The sequence below is a fragment of the Xyrauchen texanus genome, chromosome 11 (assembly GCF_025860055.1).
Source record: "Xyrauchen texanus isolate HMW12.3.18 chromosome 11, RBS_HiC_50CHRs, whole genome shotgun sequence".
Taxonomy (NCBI): domain Eukaryota; kingdom Metazoa; phylum Chordata; class Actinopteri; order Cypriniformes; family Catostomidae; genus Xyrauchen; species Xyrauchen texanus.
Window position 1 is genome coordinate 41,053,024 of NC_068286.1, and position 15,634 is coordinate 41,068,657.

General features: G+C 36.7%; 1 protein-coding gene across 1 annotated transcript in view; it reads left to right on the top strand.

Annotated features, from left to right (window-relative positions):
* Positions 1–15,634, top strand: part of LOC127651769 (tumor suppressor candidate 3) — a 117,848-nt gene that overhangs the window by 47,439 nt on the left and 54,775 nt on the right. Inside the window, exons 2-3 of the mRNA XM_052137778.1 lie at positions 6,680–6,849; positions 9,307–9,424. Coding sequence (XP_051993738.1) covers positions 6,680–6,849; positions 9,307–9,424 — 288 coding nt within the window. The remainder of the gene's footprint in view (positions 1–6,679; positions 6,850–9,306; positions 9,425–15,634) is intronic.

Genomic DNA, 15,634 nt, shown 5'->3' on the forward strand with positions numbered 1-15,634 from the left:
AGGAATCAAACATGTGGTTCATTCATTTTTTGTAATTTAAGGAGCGTTTCCTCTCTTCACCACACGGCTGGCTCCTCACATCCTGGTCAGTACAGCACAACATTAATGCCTGATTGACAACTGAACTGATAGCTGAGCTGTTTGGACATTGTGGGTGGAAACCTTTTTTTTCCTGATTTTCGTAAAGAAGACTGACAAGCTCACAAAGTAGACAGGAGGGAAAATGACACATGCAGACCAGTGTTTGTGTTCACCACACACTTTAAATAGATGGTCTCATAAGGATTCATATCTTTTTACAATCCTGGACAAGCCCATATTTCTGTAGTCTCCATGTTTAATTCCAGAAGTAGCATATGAACATTTATTTGAGGTATATTGCTCTCTATTGCTCTGGTCTGTAGAAAAGACAGCTTAAATGATCTTTTTGCTTAAACAAGTGTTTTTTATTTATTTATTTTTATCTTTGCTGGCCACCAAAGCTATTTCCACTTGTAAGGCTTGTAATTTTTATGTTTTTTATAGGGGTTTATGCACTTGTCAGCTGCACAGGCTGAGAGATCAGCTGTCCAACCAGCTAAAGCTATGGAGTGGTGGTGGTGTAGTGGTGTAGTGGTCTAAGCACATAACTGGTACACTGGTTCGAGCCCCACAGCCACCACCATTGTGTCCTTGAGCAAGGCACTTAACTCTAGGTTGCTCTAGGGGGATTGTCCCAGTAATAAGGGCTCTGTAAGTCGCTTTGGATAAAAGTGTCTGCCAAATGCATAAATGTAAATGTAAAGCAGCTGAATATCATGCTTTACAAGGCTGAGGGACCAGCTAGACCATCTGAAAACCAGGTTGCCAAAGTTTGAGAGACCTGCTAAACCCTGCAGAATAATTTTTTTTAACAAGCCATGAGGTGGTTTGCTGATCAGCTAGTCAGGCTGATAATTGTTTAAAGAGGGGTTTTATGCACTGAGCTGAGAGATCGGCTGGCTCACCAGCTAAAGCAGTTGAGCACTTGCTTGCCAAGGCTGGGAGACCAGACTACCCTGTTGATAAAACAGCTTAAACCAGCCTAAATTGGTTTGCTGCTCTTAGCTGGTTACCAAGCTGGTAAGGCTGGTAATTTTTTATCCTTTAGAGATAATTTGTCATCAATTGCTTGAGCAGTTGAACACCAGCTTGGCCATCTGGGAAACTAGCTAGACCAGCTGAACACTAACTTGCCAAGGCTGGTAGACCAGCTAAACTAGCTTAAACCAACTTAGCCCTTCAAATCAGCTAATTTCTTCTTTATTCATTGGGGCACAGCAAAGTTATATATTTTGCAAAACAAAAAACTGACGACATTATGCATACAGCAAGGCAAATATTAAACTTCAAGGTCCATTCATTGTTGCATATTCTTCAAACAGCAAAACAGGACAATGTTGTAGAGGAAGTGGAATCACCTGAAAAAGCTTGAAAAGAAGCTTTTTTGCCTGCTTCCTTTCTAAAGCTAACAAACATCTATCTTGTCAGACCTGGGGGTGACCTTTGCATGATGTTTCAATTTGAGCTCTCTGGCAGAGCCATCACTTGCCTGCCTTCTGTCTGACTCTTGCAGTCCACAACAAATGTGGCTAAATAATTCAGTGTGCCCTTGAGTTTACACACACTCACAAACTGATCATCCTTTAAATAAGCGAGTGCCCCGAGCCACATCTGATGTGTTGTCAACTTTGGGGAAAAAAAAAAACTGTAAGGAAATAAATAAAGAGAGGTTATTCTAATGATGGGGATGGAGGATTGGAAAGAAAAGAAATGGGGCATTGGTACGTAGAGGGTGTAAGTGAAAGAGGAGGCCATAAAAAGTAAGAGGGCAGAAGAAGGATTGGAATGCAAGGTGATAAAGAGTCTATGTGTCTTTAATCTGTTTTGAAGTGAAAATAACTGGGAATAACACACTAATAAACTAATGTGCTATTGGTCCACCCGTGCTGAGTCAGTCAGATAGACTTACAGTCACTAATGAAAAGAACAGGTTTTAATATAATTAAAATGAATCAATCTCACATATTTAAGAGCCAAAAGTATTTTTGTTCCGGCGGGTGCATTGCTTTCAATGAGAAATGTTCGGTGTCAAAGACTGACGTGAAGGGCATCAGATTTTTATCACTGAAATCATATGTTGGAATTTTGTCATTCTGACATGATAGGTTGGAGTATGCTTTTCATTATGTTTGAGATCAGCCAAGTTTATTCACAGTGGTTAATGTTTAATCAGCGACATTTATAAGTTTGATTTTCAGTGTTTAATGTTTCATCTGTTGTTTTCTGTATGCATTTTGCTCTGCTGAATTGACATGTTTGGTTCTGGGAGTATTCCATGTCTTCCGATTGCTGTGTATGAAGAACAGACACAAATGTAAGCTTTTATTCCACAATTGCGGTCCCCCAGTATCCGCCGAAACACATCCCCCTTTCAACTCATTCTAACATAAAAGAAATTGCTGCTACAAGAAGGCAACAGCGACGTCAAATGCCATTGGCTCTCCTGTGTCTTGTGATTATGATGAGCTCAAGTTCAGAAGTATCTTTTGAATTGGATAAGTTTTGATGACACTGTTGCCTTCGTGGAGGGGGGAGATTTTCAGCGATTAAAAGCTTCAGTTTCACTCTGTTCCTCACACAATGCTATCATGGTTTGGAATTATTATTAGTGAATTGTAAAATTTTCATTATAAATAAATTATTGTGACTACTTTTTCTACTTTATATGCCTTTAATATTGTTGAGAATTGGTTCAGTTTAGGCATTATGGTGGGGTAGGGTGCTTAAAGATATCTTTAAAATAGTGTAATGTAAATTTAAATTATTGATACAAAATGTATCCAACCCCATTCCTGAACCTAACCAATTATCAGTGATATTAAACATGAAACCTCTTTGATTTTTAATAATTTATATAGAATTTATAATTATATAAGTATAAACAGATGCTAGAGAAAACACTTCAGTAGGCAGAACAACACAAACGCGTGTTACATTCTTGCGTTCAAAACACTTGAAGGAGCGCAAACTAAGGGATCTCAAGATGTGTTTAAAGATTGAGTAATAAACTATATTTAACTTTGAAACAGTGACCTAAACATTTTATGTTTATGATGCAAAGCACCCGAGAAGCTACACAATGCATGTCTGACGAAGGTGTAAATCGATATATATATATATATATAATTTTAAAATATTTAAAGATAACTATGTATAATTATATATTGATATAAATATGTATAATCTTTATATATTGAATTATTATTATATGAGGGGCTTTCTCAGCAAATATTTGTATATGCGATTAAATGTGATTAATCGCGATTAATTAATCGGGACACCATGTAATTAATTCGATTAAAATTTTGTATCCATTGACAGCCCTAATAATTATATATATATATATATATACACTCACCTAAAGGATTATTAGGAACACCTGTTCAATTTCTCATTAATGCAATTATCTAATCAACCAATCACATGGCAGTTGCTTCAATGCATTTAGGGGTGTGGTCCTGGTCAAGACAATCTCCTGTACTCCAAACTGAATGTCAGAATGGGAAAGAAAGGTGATTTAAGCAATTTTGAGCGTGGCATGGTTGTTGGTGCCAGATGGGCCGTTCTGAGTATTTCACAATCTGCTCAGTTACTGGGATTTTCATGCACAACCATTTCTAGGGTTTACAAAGAATGGTGTGAAAAGGGAAAAACATCCAGTATGCGGCAGTCCTGTGGGCGAAAATGCCTTGTTGATGCTAGAGGTCAGAGGAGAATGGGCCGACTGATTCAAGCTGATAGAAGAGCAACTTTGCCTGAAATAACCACTCGTTACAACCGAGGTATGCAGCAAAGCATTTGTGAAGCCACAACACGCACAACCTTGAGGCGGATGGGCTACAACAGCAGAAGACCCCACCGGGTACCACTCATCTCCACTACAAATAGGAAAAAGAGGCTACAATTTGCAAGAGCTCACCAAAATTGGACAGTTGAATACTGGAAAAATGTTGCCTGGTCTGATGAGTCTCGATTTCTGTTGAGACATTCAGATGGTAGAGTCAGAATTTGGCGTAAACAGAATGAGAACATGGATCCATCATGCCTTGTTACCACTGTGCAGGCTGGTGGTGGTGGTGTGATGGTGTGGGGGATGTTTTCTTGGCACACTTTAGGCCCCTTAGTGCCAACTGGGCATTGTTTAAATGTGTGTATATATATATATATATATATATATATATATACACACATACTTAGGAGCATATTGCTATAAATGTTTCCCTTTTAGCTATTTCAATCTGCTCTCAATCTGCTCTTAAATTGTAAAATGTAGGAAGAGTGCTAATTGAGTAAAAACTCTGGTCTACCCTCTTTGAGCATGGTCATATATTTTATTAAAAACTATCACAGTGTGGTATTGCTGAATACAATTCTAAGAAAGACATGTTATATTTTGTCATACCTACTCCAAGTTGGGTATTGTGCTGTTCATGATCATTATAGTGATTTTTAATAGTTCATGGCAGTTTCCATAGAATCCATTTGAAGGCCAAGAGACTAAATAATTAATAATACAAATTAACTTCTATTCTTGAAGATTTTCTTATTTTCACACCTGTATGTGAGGATGTGAGGATGAAAACAAATTCATGAAGGAGAGAACAAATGTCACTCCTGACCTCATACTTTATATAATGGTTTACATGAAAAGTAGAAATTGAGGTCCAATTTTATGTGCGATGACCTTGATATCAGCATGTGCTCACATTCTGCCTTCACATTCAGCCTTCTTTCCCATTTCCAGATTCAAAAGACTTTTCAATAATGGGGAAATAAAGTGATTATACAAACCATGCATGTCTGCAAAATTATACCTTTTTTATTTTTGAAATTGTTCTGCAAATATGATTATGTGGAACTGAACATTAACATTTATGTGGGAATGAAACCTCTTTATTCATTTATTGAATTTATTTGAGTGGAATTGTGTTGATAAAGGACTGTCATCATTTCCTGACCACTTTTTCGCCTTCCTTATAGGAGATGATTGGAGAAATAGAGGGGGAACTTTTGTAAAGCTTTTATTAATTTCAGAAAACTAATGTCTAAATATCTTATATCAAATAAATCAGCAGACACTATATTGAAAAATAAATAAATAAAACAGAAAAAAAATATTGTTATTCACATCAAATCTAATTCACAATCGAATTAAGTTTTAGGAACTTGAAAAATGTAATACAATGAAATGTTATTTAAAAGAAATATTAAAGATTTTGCACTATTTAACGGTTATCAAATCATCAGGATTTAGTTTTTTGTGGCATTGAATCATGTCAGGATAACATGCTTCATCAGGATTTGCACAAACTTGAGGAGTCCAGTCCATGCCAGCTCGAGTATATGCTGTCATTAAACCTATAATGTCTATTTCCCAAAGACAACCTCTGGATATGAAGCTGAGCACGTGCACTCAACTTCTTTGGTCGACCATGGCGAGGCCTGTTCTGAGTGGAACCTGTCCTGTTAAACCGCTGTATGGTCTTGGCCACCGTGCTGCAGCTCAGTGTCAGGGTCTTGGCAATCTTCTTATAGCCCAGGTCATCTTTATGTAGAGCAACAATTCTTTTTTTCAGATCCTCAGAGAGTTCTTTGCCATGAAGTGCCATGTTGAACTTCCAGTGACCAGTATGAGGGAGTGTGAGAGTGATGACACCAACTTTAACACACCTGCTCCCCATTCACACCTGAGACCTTGTAACACTAACGAGTCACATGACACCGGGGAGGGAAAATGGCTAATTGGGCCCAATTTGGACATTTTCACTTAGGGGTGTACTCACTTTTGTTGCCAGCGGTTTAGACATTAATGGCTGTGTGTTGAGTTATTTTGAGGGGGCAGCAAATTTACACTGTTATACAATCTGTACACTCACTACTTTACATTGTAGCAAAGTGTCATTTATTCAGTGTTGTCACATGAAAAGATATAATCAAATATTTACAAAAATGTGAGGGGTGTACTCACTTTTGTGAGATACTGTGTATATATATATATATATATATATATATATATATATATATATATATATATATATATATATATATATAATATTGCTTGTAATCACATTATTTTATATATTATTAAATAAAATAAAAAAAGTGTTTTACACTGGGTGTCTCAGACATTTGACCCCGATGTGTGTTTTCTATGTTCTTTTGTGATGATGACATCATATTTATATAGAGAGTTCTAATAGATATAGGCTTGGCCCAAATCATTTTTGTGTAAGTACAGCTAAAACTGGAGGCTGCTCATGTGCAAAATACTAAGAATTACTGATGGCTTCCTGGTATTTCCTTAAGCCATAACTGTTTTGTCTTCAGGAATAAATCTTTATTGTGACATTTACATAAGGCCTTTATAAACAAAATAGAAAGGCTGTGTTTTGCGTACAGCTTATTAAGCTGATCGGAAATCATTAATGATGCAAACAAATGCTATATGTTTTAATCATTTGTTTTATAAAGGAAAACATGTTTATTCATGCTTTTTTTGTTTGTTTTTTATATTCTTTTTAAAGGTAACATTGCAGTTATTGAACTGCACACATGACTTTGAAATTCCATTTTAACACTGCTCATTAATTTGTTCTAGAACATGCTAACAGAGAAGGTGGAGCAGATGATGGAGTGGAGTTCCCGCCGTTCCGTGATCCGTATGAACGGAGATAAGTTCCGGCGGTTCGTCAAGGCCCCGCCCCGGAACTATTCTGTCATTGTAATGTTCACTGCACTGCAACCTCAGAGACAATGTTCTGTCTGCAGGTGAGCCACACAAATCCATCTTTTAACACCTGTCCATAGGTATAATGCTGTGTTTACTGCAGTCATACATACACTACACTTAGATAACATTTGATATACCCCAGAGCACCACTGGAAAACCCTCTACATCTGTCTCTTCCCTCCACCCTAGACATTCTTCCCATCCATTTATACCATGACAGCAACTTACCCTCCATCTACCCATCCTCACATCCATCTCTCCCATCATTAACACTCCATCGTCGGGTAAAATGACTCAAGCTCATACAGTCCCGTTTCTGAGCTGAATATCAACCCTTGGAAAGTGAACCACTCCGAGTAGTCCTATTCAGAATTCTGAGACATTATCTGTTGGCTTCGTTGAATAAAGATAACGGACTGGAACAGTCATGTGTGCTACCAAAATAGAGAAAGTTAATTTAAAGCAGAATAACCTTTAAATGGCCAGTCACCCTTTCACGTCGATGTGACCCATAATGCTTTTTTAATTATCTCCTGTCAACTCATCGCTAGTTCATGTACAATGGGGTTCAAATGTCTGTGTCCACATTGAAAATCTGTGATTCAAAGTCTAATTTAAACCTGGATGTAAACAGAACATTTTAGGCCTTTGCAAAATGTACACTGTAAAAAATGTAAAAGACGGTAAAAACGTGAATTGGTTAATGAGTAGTTACCATAAAATATACGTTAACAAATTTTTATATATTTAAAAAGACTATACATGTAGTTTTACGGTAAAATGGTGTAAAATTAAAAAAAAATGTAGACGTAAAAAGTATTATTTTCACATATAATTAACAGTTAAAATGTATATTATGTTTAACAAGAGAGCACATGTACATTTTATGGTAAATTATTGTTAATAAATAACAGTAATCGGGCGTTCCCAGAATTCCCTGCGTGACCCATTACATTTCATTATATTTTATGGGAATAGTTATGTTTCTTCTTATTTTTAATATCAGTTATGTACTTTGGGGTGTTCTGTGTTATATTTGATGTAGTTTAGTTAATGTTTATTGCATACATTTAATTTCACATGTTACCCTGATGGTGTTAAGTGTTTGTGTGAGTTACACTGAGCACTGTCTATACATGTATATTGCTCATTGCTCCTGGAAGGGACACTAATGATGAACTGCAGGTCATCATGTGCCCTTCTGCAATTACTATGGTCATTAACAATACATTATAAAGTGAAAAGCATATTTTTACAGTTTCAGAAGGTTCATATGTTAAGTTTATTATTTAATAACATAAACAACAGAACTGCACCATAAAATATACTGTAAAAACAACAATTTTAAACTGTAAAATGTACAGGTTGTTCTGTAAAATTGTTTAAAGTCATTTGTATTGGAAAAAAAAAAAAAATAAATAAAACATATATATATAAAAATAAATAAAATAAAAAAAGAAAGAAAGCAAAAAAGCAAAATAGAAGCAGTTTCATTATTGGTCTCAAATATTTGCACCCCACTGTCTTTCCCCACCTCCTCTCTCTGCACCTAATTATTTACTCCCTCCATTGTTTTGTCCAGAAGGAATTTGCTCAAGTGTCTAAATGACAGAACATCAACTTAGCCTTTCCTTTTTAAAACTGGATACTCAGCATAAAATGAAACATTAATGTGCATGAGAATGCATATTGAAGCATGGTTGTTCTTTACCCCCTGCATAGTGTTTAAGTGTCCTGCTTTATTAATGTTTATGGGTATAATTGCCCTCTTGATGCAATTTCGTCTTTGTGAAATGTAGGCACTTTTCGTCTGTTAAGGCATGTTTATATGAGTGCATGCTTCAGCATGTTTGAGGAAAATGTGATTTAATTGATTCTCAGTCACTGTTTATTGCATACAACATCTTAATTGTGTGGGTAGAAAAAAGGCCTACTTCAGAGCATACACAGCCAAATCTATTCCACTCTCAAACAATTTGAAACACAAGAAATACCTTTCGTAAAGGCTTACAATACATGTCATTAGCTGCATTTTTATGCCGAACCAATTCCAGATCGAGATCAAAAGGTGTAAGCGCATCAATAAATCATGCTTTTTGCATAAAGACGGTATAAAATACATTGCATAGATATGCACAGTTATTGAATGAGACCCATTTAAATTATATATTTGCTTTTGATCATACTTCATCTGTGTGTAAAATTCATTTATTTATTCATTTATTTATGGGCGGCATCACAGTGGCGATTACCAAGAACTGGCAGGTGGATGTCTTTGTTGCATCTGTGGAAGGACAGATAGCTACACTAATTAGCTCTTCTTTTTGCTCTATGCTGTCCACCCATTGTGTAGTAAACAGCAATCAATGAAATAACTAACAGGGAGATGACACTTCTGTAATGAATTCCTTTTTGCTGCATTCTTTTTGTTTGCTAGCTAGCTTTGTTCTAATGATTAATCTCTCTCTCTGATTCTGAAAATGTCTTTTTTACAGACAGGCTAATGAAGAATATCAGGTGCTGGCTAATTCATGGCGGTACTCTTCGGCCTTCTCTAACAAACTGTTCTTTACGGTTGTGGATTATGATGAGGGGGCTGACGTCTTTCAGCAGGTAACCAACCCACTCCATCTTCTGTTTTTGGACCTGATTCCTGATGTCAGGTCTTTCTATTTGGTTCATGCAGGGCTCACACGGTCATGAAAAAAACAGGAAATATCAGAGAAAAATACAATTGTGATATCCAGACATTAGGCATGTGCATGGTCACCGTTTTTAACATTCGCAAGGTTACACAAACAGTGAATCATTTTTCGTCCAGGAGCCGGAACGTGGGGATTACATTATTCAAAATAGAAGCAAATTAAGTGCACAGTGAACTATTAGCCTAAATAGCAAAACACATAGCTCTTCAATGATAAAATCTCACAAACAAATCTTGTCAAATAAAAATAATCAAACTTTCAAGCCTGTATTGGTTGTGCCCTGGGCAGGTTCATGTTTCCGTTTGGGGTGCTTTGATTTTTAAATGGCTTAAAATCAAATGGCATTGATCTTGTCTAATTAATGTATTTTATGTAAATATGCACACTTGAGCAAAAGGGAAAAAAAACACTGTGTTACCGTTTATCAAGCGCTGAAAATTTGCTCGGTGAAAACAACCAGGAATCACATTTAATGGTGTTACAGTCACATTAAGTCCTCTTTGCAACCTGAACTTCAGAACACAGCAACGTGAATGAAACAAAGCAGGTGCTTCGAGATGCGTTTCTAAAAAGTTATTTTTAACTTTATTTATTGTCTAAAAATGAGGCCATCCTGCGCAAGACGCTGAAAGAAAAAACAGTGAAATTCAGCGCAACAGAAATCAAAAACATCTGTCCAGCACGTTAGCTTTATAGAGAAAAACAGTGCAGATGCACACAAAAGTGTGTCTGAACAGCCCCTAACTTGCCCTATACTTGACCTAAAACCGACGGTTTGAAGATCTCTATTGCACGTGTAGAATATCTGAATATTGGTGCGACGAACAGTTAGCCAAATGTCGTCTTTCCCTAGTATGTTTGTCTTGTTTTTCAGTGAAGATATCTAAACCTTTTTAAAATACAAACATGTTACTTTTAGAATAGAAGCAAAATTGTATTACATATTAAGAATTGTTTTTTAGAGAATATACTAATGATAAGAATTATTGGTCTCTGTGAAATGATAATTAACTCATAGTTATGCTCTGAAATATTGAATTGGCTAGAAATTGCTCTTTGTAGTCTTTGTGACTGGAAAAGTCATGCACATGCATTAGTTGATAGGTCTGGGAACCCTGATATGAATAAGCATGATAACCATACAAAATATTTAAATAGTTAAACCAAGCTCATAAAAGAATAGATCATGCTGATATATTCTTCCGTGCATGCACATATGCTCTCAACTTCTAATTTGTCAGAGCCTGAAAACTTCAGGAATTACATTTTCAAAAGCTGCAAGAACAATCAAATGGAAAATAGCTTCTTGTCTATTTTTAACGTAATGAAATGTCATTTTACACTTCCCTGAAGCAAATTATAGAGAAGAAAATCTTTACAACACAGAGCATGTGTATTAATTTAACACATGCGATACACACTGTATGTATTGTTTATGCAATTTTCACAGTAAATAGGTATGTGTATGCATGAATGTGTTTGTGCATAAGCATTATGCCTGTAGAGCCCTGCAGAGCAGTTTCTGGGGCAACAGCCATAAATTAGATTAGCATTGCTGACATTGGTCTGGTGTTTTGAGGAGCATGTTTCTAGAGGTTGTGATATATGCTTTATGGCTGAAGGACTGTGTCAGTATGATATTATAGACTGCGTCCCCAACACAATAATTTGTTTTCATCAAAAAATAACTTATACATTTTAGTGAATAAAATTACTCCAGTTTATAAAGACGTCAAATACCAAAGTACCTTTGGAAAAATGTGACAGCTGAATAAAATGTGAGCAGTCACCTGATGAAAAATTTCAGGATTTCTGAGGGCTAGACCTAGCTTTAACACCACAATACTGCAGCATGGGTAGCTATTGATATTTCTCATTAGATCAAATATGAATGGGCATAAGAGGGTTTTTTTTAACACGTTGTGTTCTTTTTGCATTTAGATTGTTGGCTTTGTTTACTTCCATTCATGCTCATGCAAACATTGGTAAGCAGTTATACCAACATATGCTTGTGTAGGAAATTCATTATGAAATTCATAAAAGATTATTATTTTTTTTTCATCTGACCTTTGAATTCATATAGCAACAATTTTTGACCAACATAGGATCTAAATGTCACAGATTGACCTTTTGTCTGAAAATCTTTTTTTAACTCGTATATTAGCAGTTTCATATCAATACTAGTTTAAAGAAATATAACTTTTGATTAATATAAATAGTATGATATATATAGATTAATTAACATAAAATGTTTAATAATGGTATTTAATTTTTAATATCTGATTTTTAGAACATAGTGCCAGTAGCAGGACATCATTTATTTTTTATTTTTTAGCCACATATTTTGCATGCTTAAAGTTTTGTTTGATTGCAGTTTAACATATCTAGAAAAATGAAATGCCTTCTGTTCACCCAAGGCCTTGGAAGACCTGTGGGTTAATGTTGATGTGATGTGTTTTCATCCAGAGCATGGGAACAGCAGTATTATTCAGTCCATTATAATGCTAATAAACAAATGCATGCTTGAGGTACTAGTTATTAACGTTCCCCTGTTTTTTTAAAAGATACGTTTTCACCACACTGTACACGATTATGCCCCTTGATTGCAATTATATATAATTACATGAATATTACTTTTCTCAGATATTCTTTCTGCCTTCTAAAGGAATAGTTCACCCAAAATTAGATGTTAAGCAGAATGTCTGAGCTGCTTTTTTGCATTCAACATAACTGTATGTGGATTTATACTGCTATAAAAAAAGCTGTTAAATGAAAAAAATAAAATTAAAAGGTTAAAATTAAAGCCGTTATTCAATGATAACTGTCCCCTTTGCCAAATGCACAAGCACTTCATTTGTGCTTGTTTTCGGTGTAAAAGTAGTGCCTATATTCACGTTGCATTGGGTTTGATGGAAAATGCTATTAATTCCCAAGAGTAACATGACTAATCACTATGTTACAAGTTTGAATATGTACAACCAAAAATCTGATTTTAAAGGTATGGCAGAGGAGAAGATTATCAGTGAATGAGTTACATTTCTGTTTGTTTTTCTCACAAAGCTATCGGTTGGCTTCAGAAGACTTATTAAAATTATCAAATATTATAATAATTTGGGATGCGCATGCGCAGCGGACGGTGATGGCTGCTTAATATCGACGCTCTGCCTCAGTTGTCTTTTTTTTCAGATTTTTCTATCCCTACTAAGTTTTTGGCCGAATTTTATGTAAATTCCTTGTTTTAGTGGCACTCTAGATGGCATCTAAACGAGATTTAATCCACTCCCCATTGAAGAAAAGGTATAAAGACGACGAGCACCTTCACGACGCCATTGCCGAAATGCTTGATAAGCAACTGAGCGCCATAAAACTAAGCATGTCGACGATCGTTCACGAGGAAATATCAACGATTACAGCACGATTGGACTCGCTGGAAAAGGATGTCAAATCGTTCGGCAATAGATGTGACAAAATCCAGGCTACGGTGCGGGATGTTAAAAGGGACTCGATTGCTAACAAGTCTTGCCTAGAGGAGCTCCAGGAGAAACTATTTCTTTATGAAGATAAATCCAGACAAAATAATCTAAGGTTGGTGGGCCTGCGGGAAGGAGCTGAAGGAGGGAATGCAATTCAGTTCTTGCAGACCCATATTCCCAAGTGGATTCCAGTTCTACAAGAGAAGACGATCGAGATTGAACGGGCGCACCGCCTCTACACGAACGAGGATCCCTCCAGGAATAGAGCGCGCACTTTGATTTTCAAACTCCTTCGTTACAATGACCGACAGGCGATCCTACAGGGAGCCAGACGCGCACCACCTCTGAGTTATGAAGGGAGTATTTTAAGGTTCTTTCCTGACTTTAGCCAGGGAACGTCCAAAAAAAGGAAAGCTATGGCCGAAGGGAGGAAACACCTCCAGCAATTAGGCATCGAGTCATTCCTGCTTTAACCTGCATTGGTCAAAGTACGTAACGGCCAGGAGCAATTGTTCTTCAAAACCCCCGGAGACCTGGAGCGTTTCATCGCGTCTCTGAGCGCCACTACGGAAATGGACACCACCGCGCCTACAGGGATGCCTGATGAGTAAATTCGGCCTTCTTTGTTTTCTATTATGGCACTTTGAGTAGGGATATAGGTTTAATTTTCGCTGTGATGGACACTCAGGTGAGAGATGCTGATGCTTGAGTAACTGTTGCCACTCATAGTCCGAGTGCATGGCCTCGACTAAATTTGCTTTCCAGGCAGATAAGAGAGGGTGTTCTTCCTCTCTGCAAGCTGCCGATAGTAATTTGTTTTTTGTTTTTTTATTGTATTTAACCATTACAATGTTAGAACTACCAGGGTTTGCTGTTTTTGTTGTACTATTTGTGTTTTTTGGGGGTGAAATTCTTGTCGATGCGTTCGGTTACTATGGCTACCTTTGTCTCATGTATAATTATATTGTGACAGAATGAGGGACTTTAATGTGATATCGTGGATGTCAATGGTCTAAATTCTCCCGTAAAAAGATCCAAATGCCTAGATTATCTTCATCGCAAACGAGCTGACATGGTCCTAATACAAGAATCCCATCTCAAGGCTCCTGATGTTACCCGCTTTCAGAATAGACATTTTAAAGTTATAGCTTTTTCATCATATAATAGTGCATCAAGAGGAGTTATTATTCTTCAGAACAGAAAATTCCCGTTTCTAATAGAGAAAACGGGCGGTTTACGTATGTGTCAGGTTCATGGAATAATTTGAAAATGGTTCTCTTCTCAGTATACTCCCCTAATAATTATGATGTAGATTTTTTTCCATCTCTTACCAAATCCCTACTTAATTTTGTTGACTACAACCTGGTCGTAGGAATAGATGCTAATGCAGTTTGTAACCCCTTAATCGATAGATCCCTTGTCTCTGTTCATGGCGATCAGGCTTCGAAGTTGTTAAACGAGCTCATTGCTGATAACGACTTATGTGATATCTGGAGAGTGAAGAATGAGAGCTGTAGAGATTATACTTTTTATTCTGCACGTCACAAATCATTTTCGAGGCTAGATTACATTCTGATTTCTAAATCTCTTACTCAAGGTGTAAACCTTATTGATATTTTACCCATACTGATTTCAGATCACTCCGCTGTGATTTGTAATCTATCTCCTCCGATAATTCCCCTAAACTCCAAAAGGTGGCGTATGAATACAACTCTTTTGCAAAATGAAGATTTTGTAAAACAGTTACGTTCTAAATTATCTCTGTTTCTCAAAGAAAATTCAAGCTCAGCCACTAATCCACAGATCCTATGGGAAACAACCAAGTGTTTTTTGAGAGGAAACTGTATTTCTTTTGCCTCCTATGTAAATAAATCCAGAGTAAAACAATTAACCCGTTTGGAGGCTCAGAATAAATGTGTAGAGAAGGATCTTAAAAAAAACTTTTACGGAACAGAAAAGCAGAATCCTGGGGAATCTTAAAACTGACTACAAGGCGATCTTACTAAAAAGGGTAGAATTTTTGATTCACCGTACCAAACAAAATTACTATTTTAATGGAGAACGGCCAGGCAAATTAATGGCGTTAAGGTTGAAATGCAATGAGGCCTTGGCCTCAATAACTGCCATTAAGGACAATGCAGATGTTCTTCACACGGCTCCGGGTGATGTAAATAGGATATTCAAGGACTTTTATGAGCATCTATACAGATCTGAGGTGGGAGTGAATGAACAACCTGTCATTGATTTTCTGTTAAATTTAGATCTACCCCAATTAAGCGAGCAGCAATGTGCTTTTCTTGATTCTCCAATAGAATTAAATGAATTGAAGGAGGCTTTAGAAGTTATGAATAAGGGTAAGGCCCCTGGTCTGGATGGTTTACCCCCGGAGCTGTATCTGGCGATATGGGATTTGATTGGACCACTCCTCCTTGACTCCATAAATTTTGCTATTGATACGGGTTGTTTCCATAGAGATCAGAACACCGCTCTTATTTCTCTTCTACTGAAAAAAGGGAAAGAACCCTTATGCTGTTCTAGCTACAGGCCGATTTCACTAATTGGTACGGATGTCAAGTTATATGCTAAGGTTCTAGCCCATCGGTTGGGATCAGTTGCCAGCTTCCTAATCGCCCACGACCAGACAG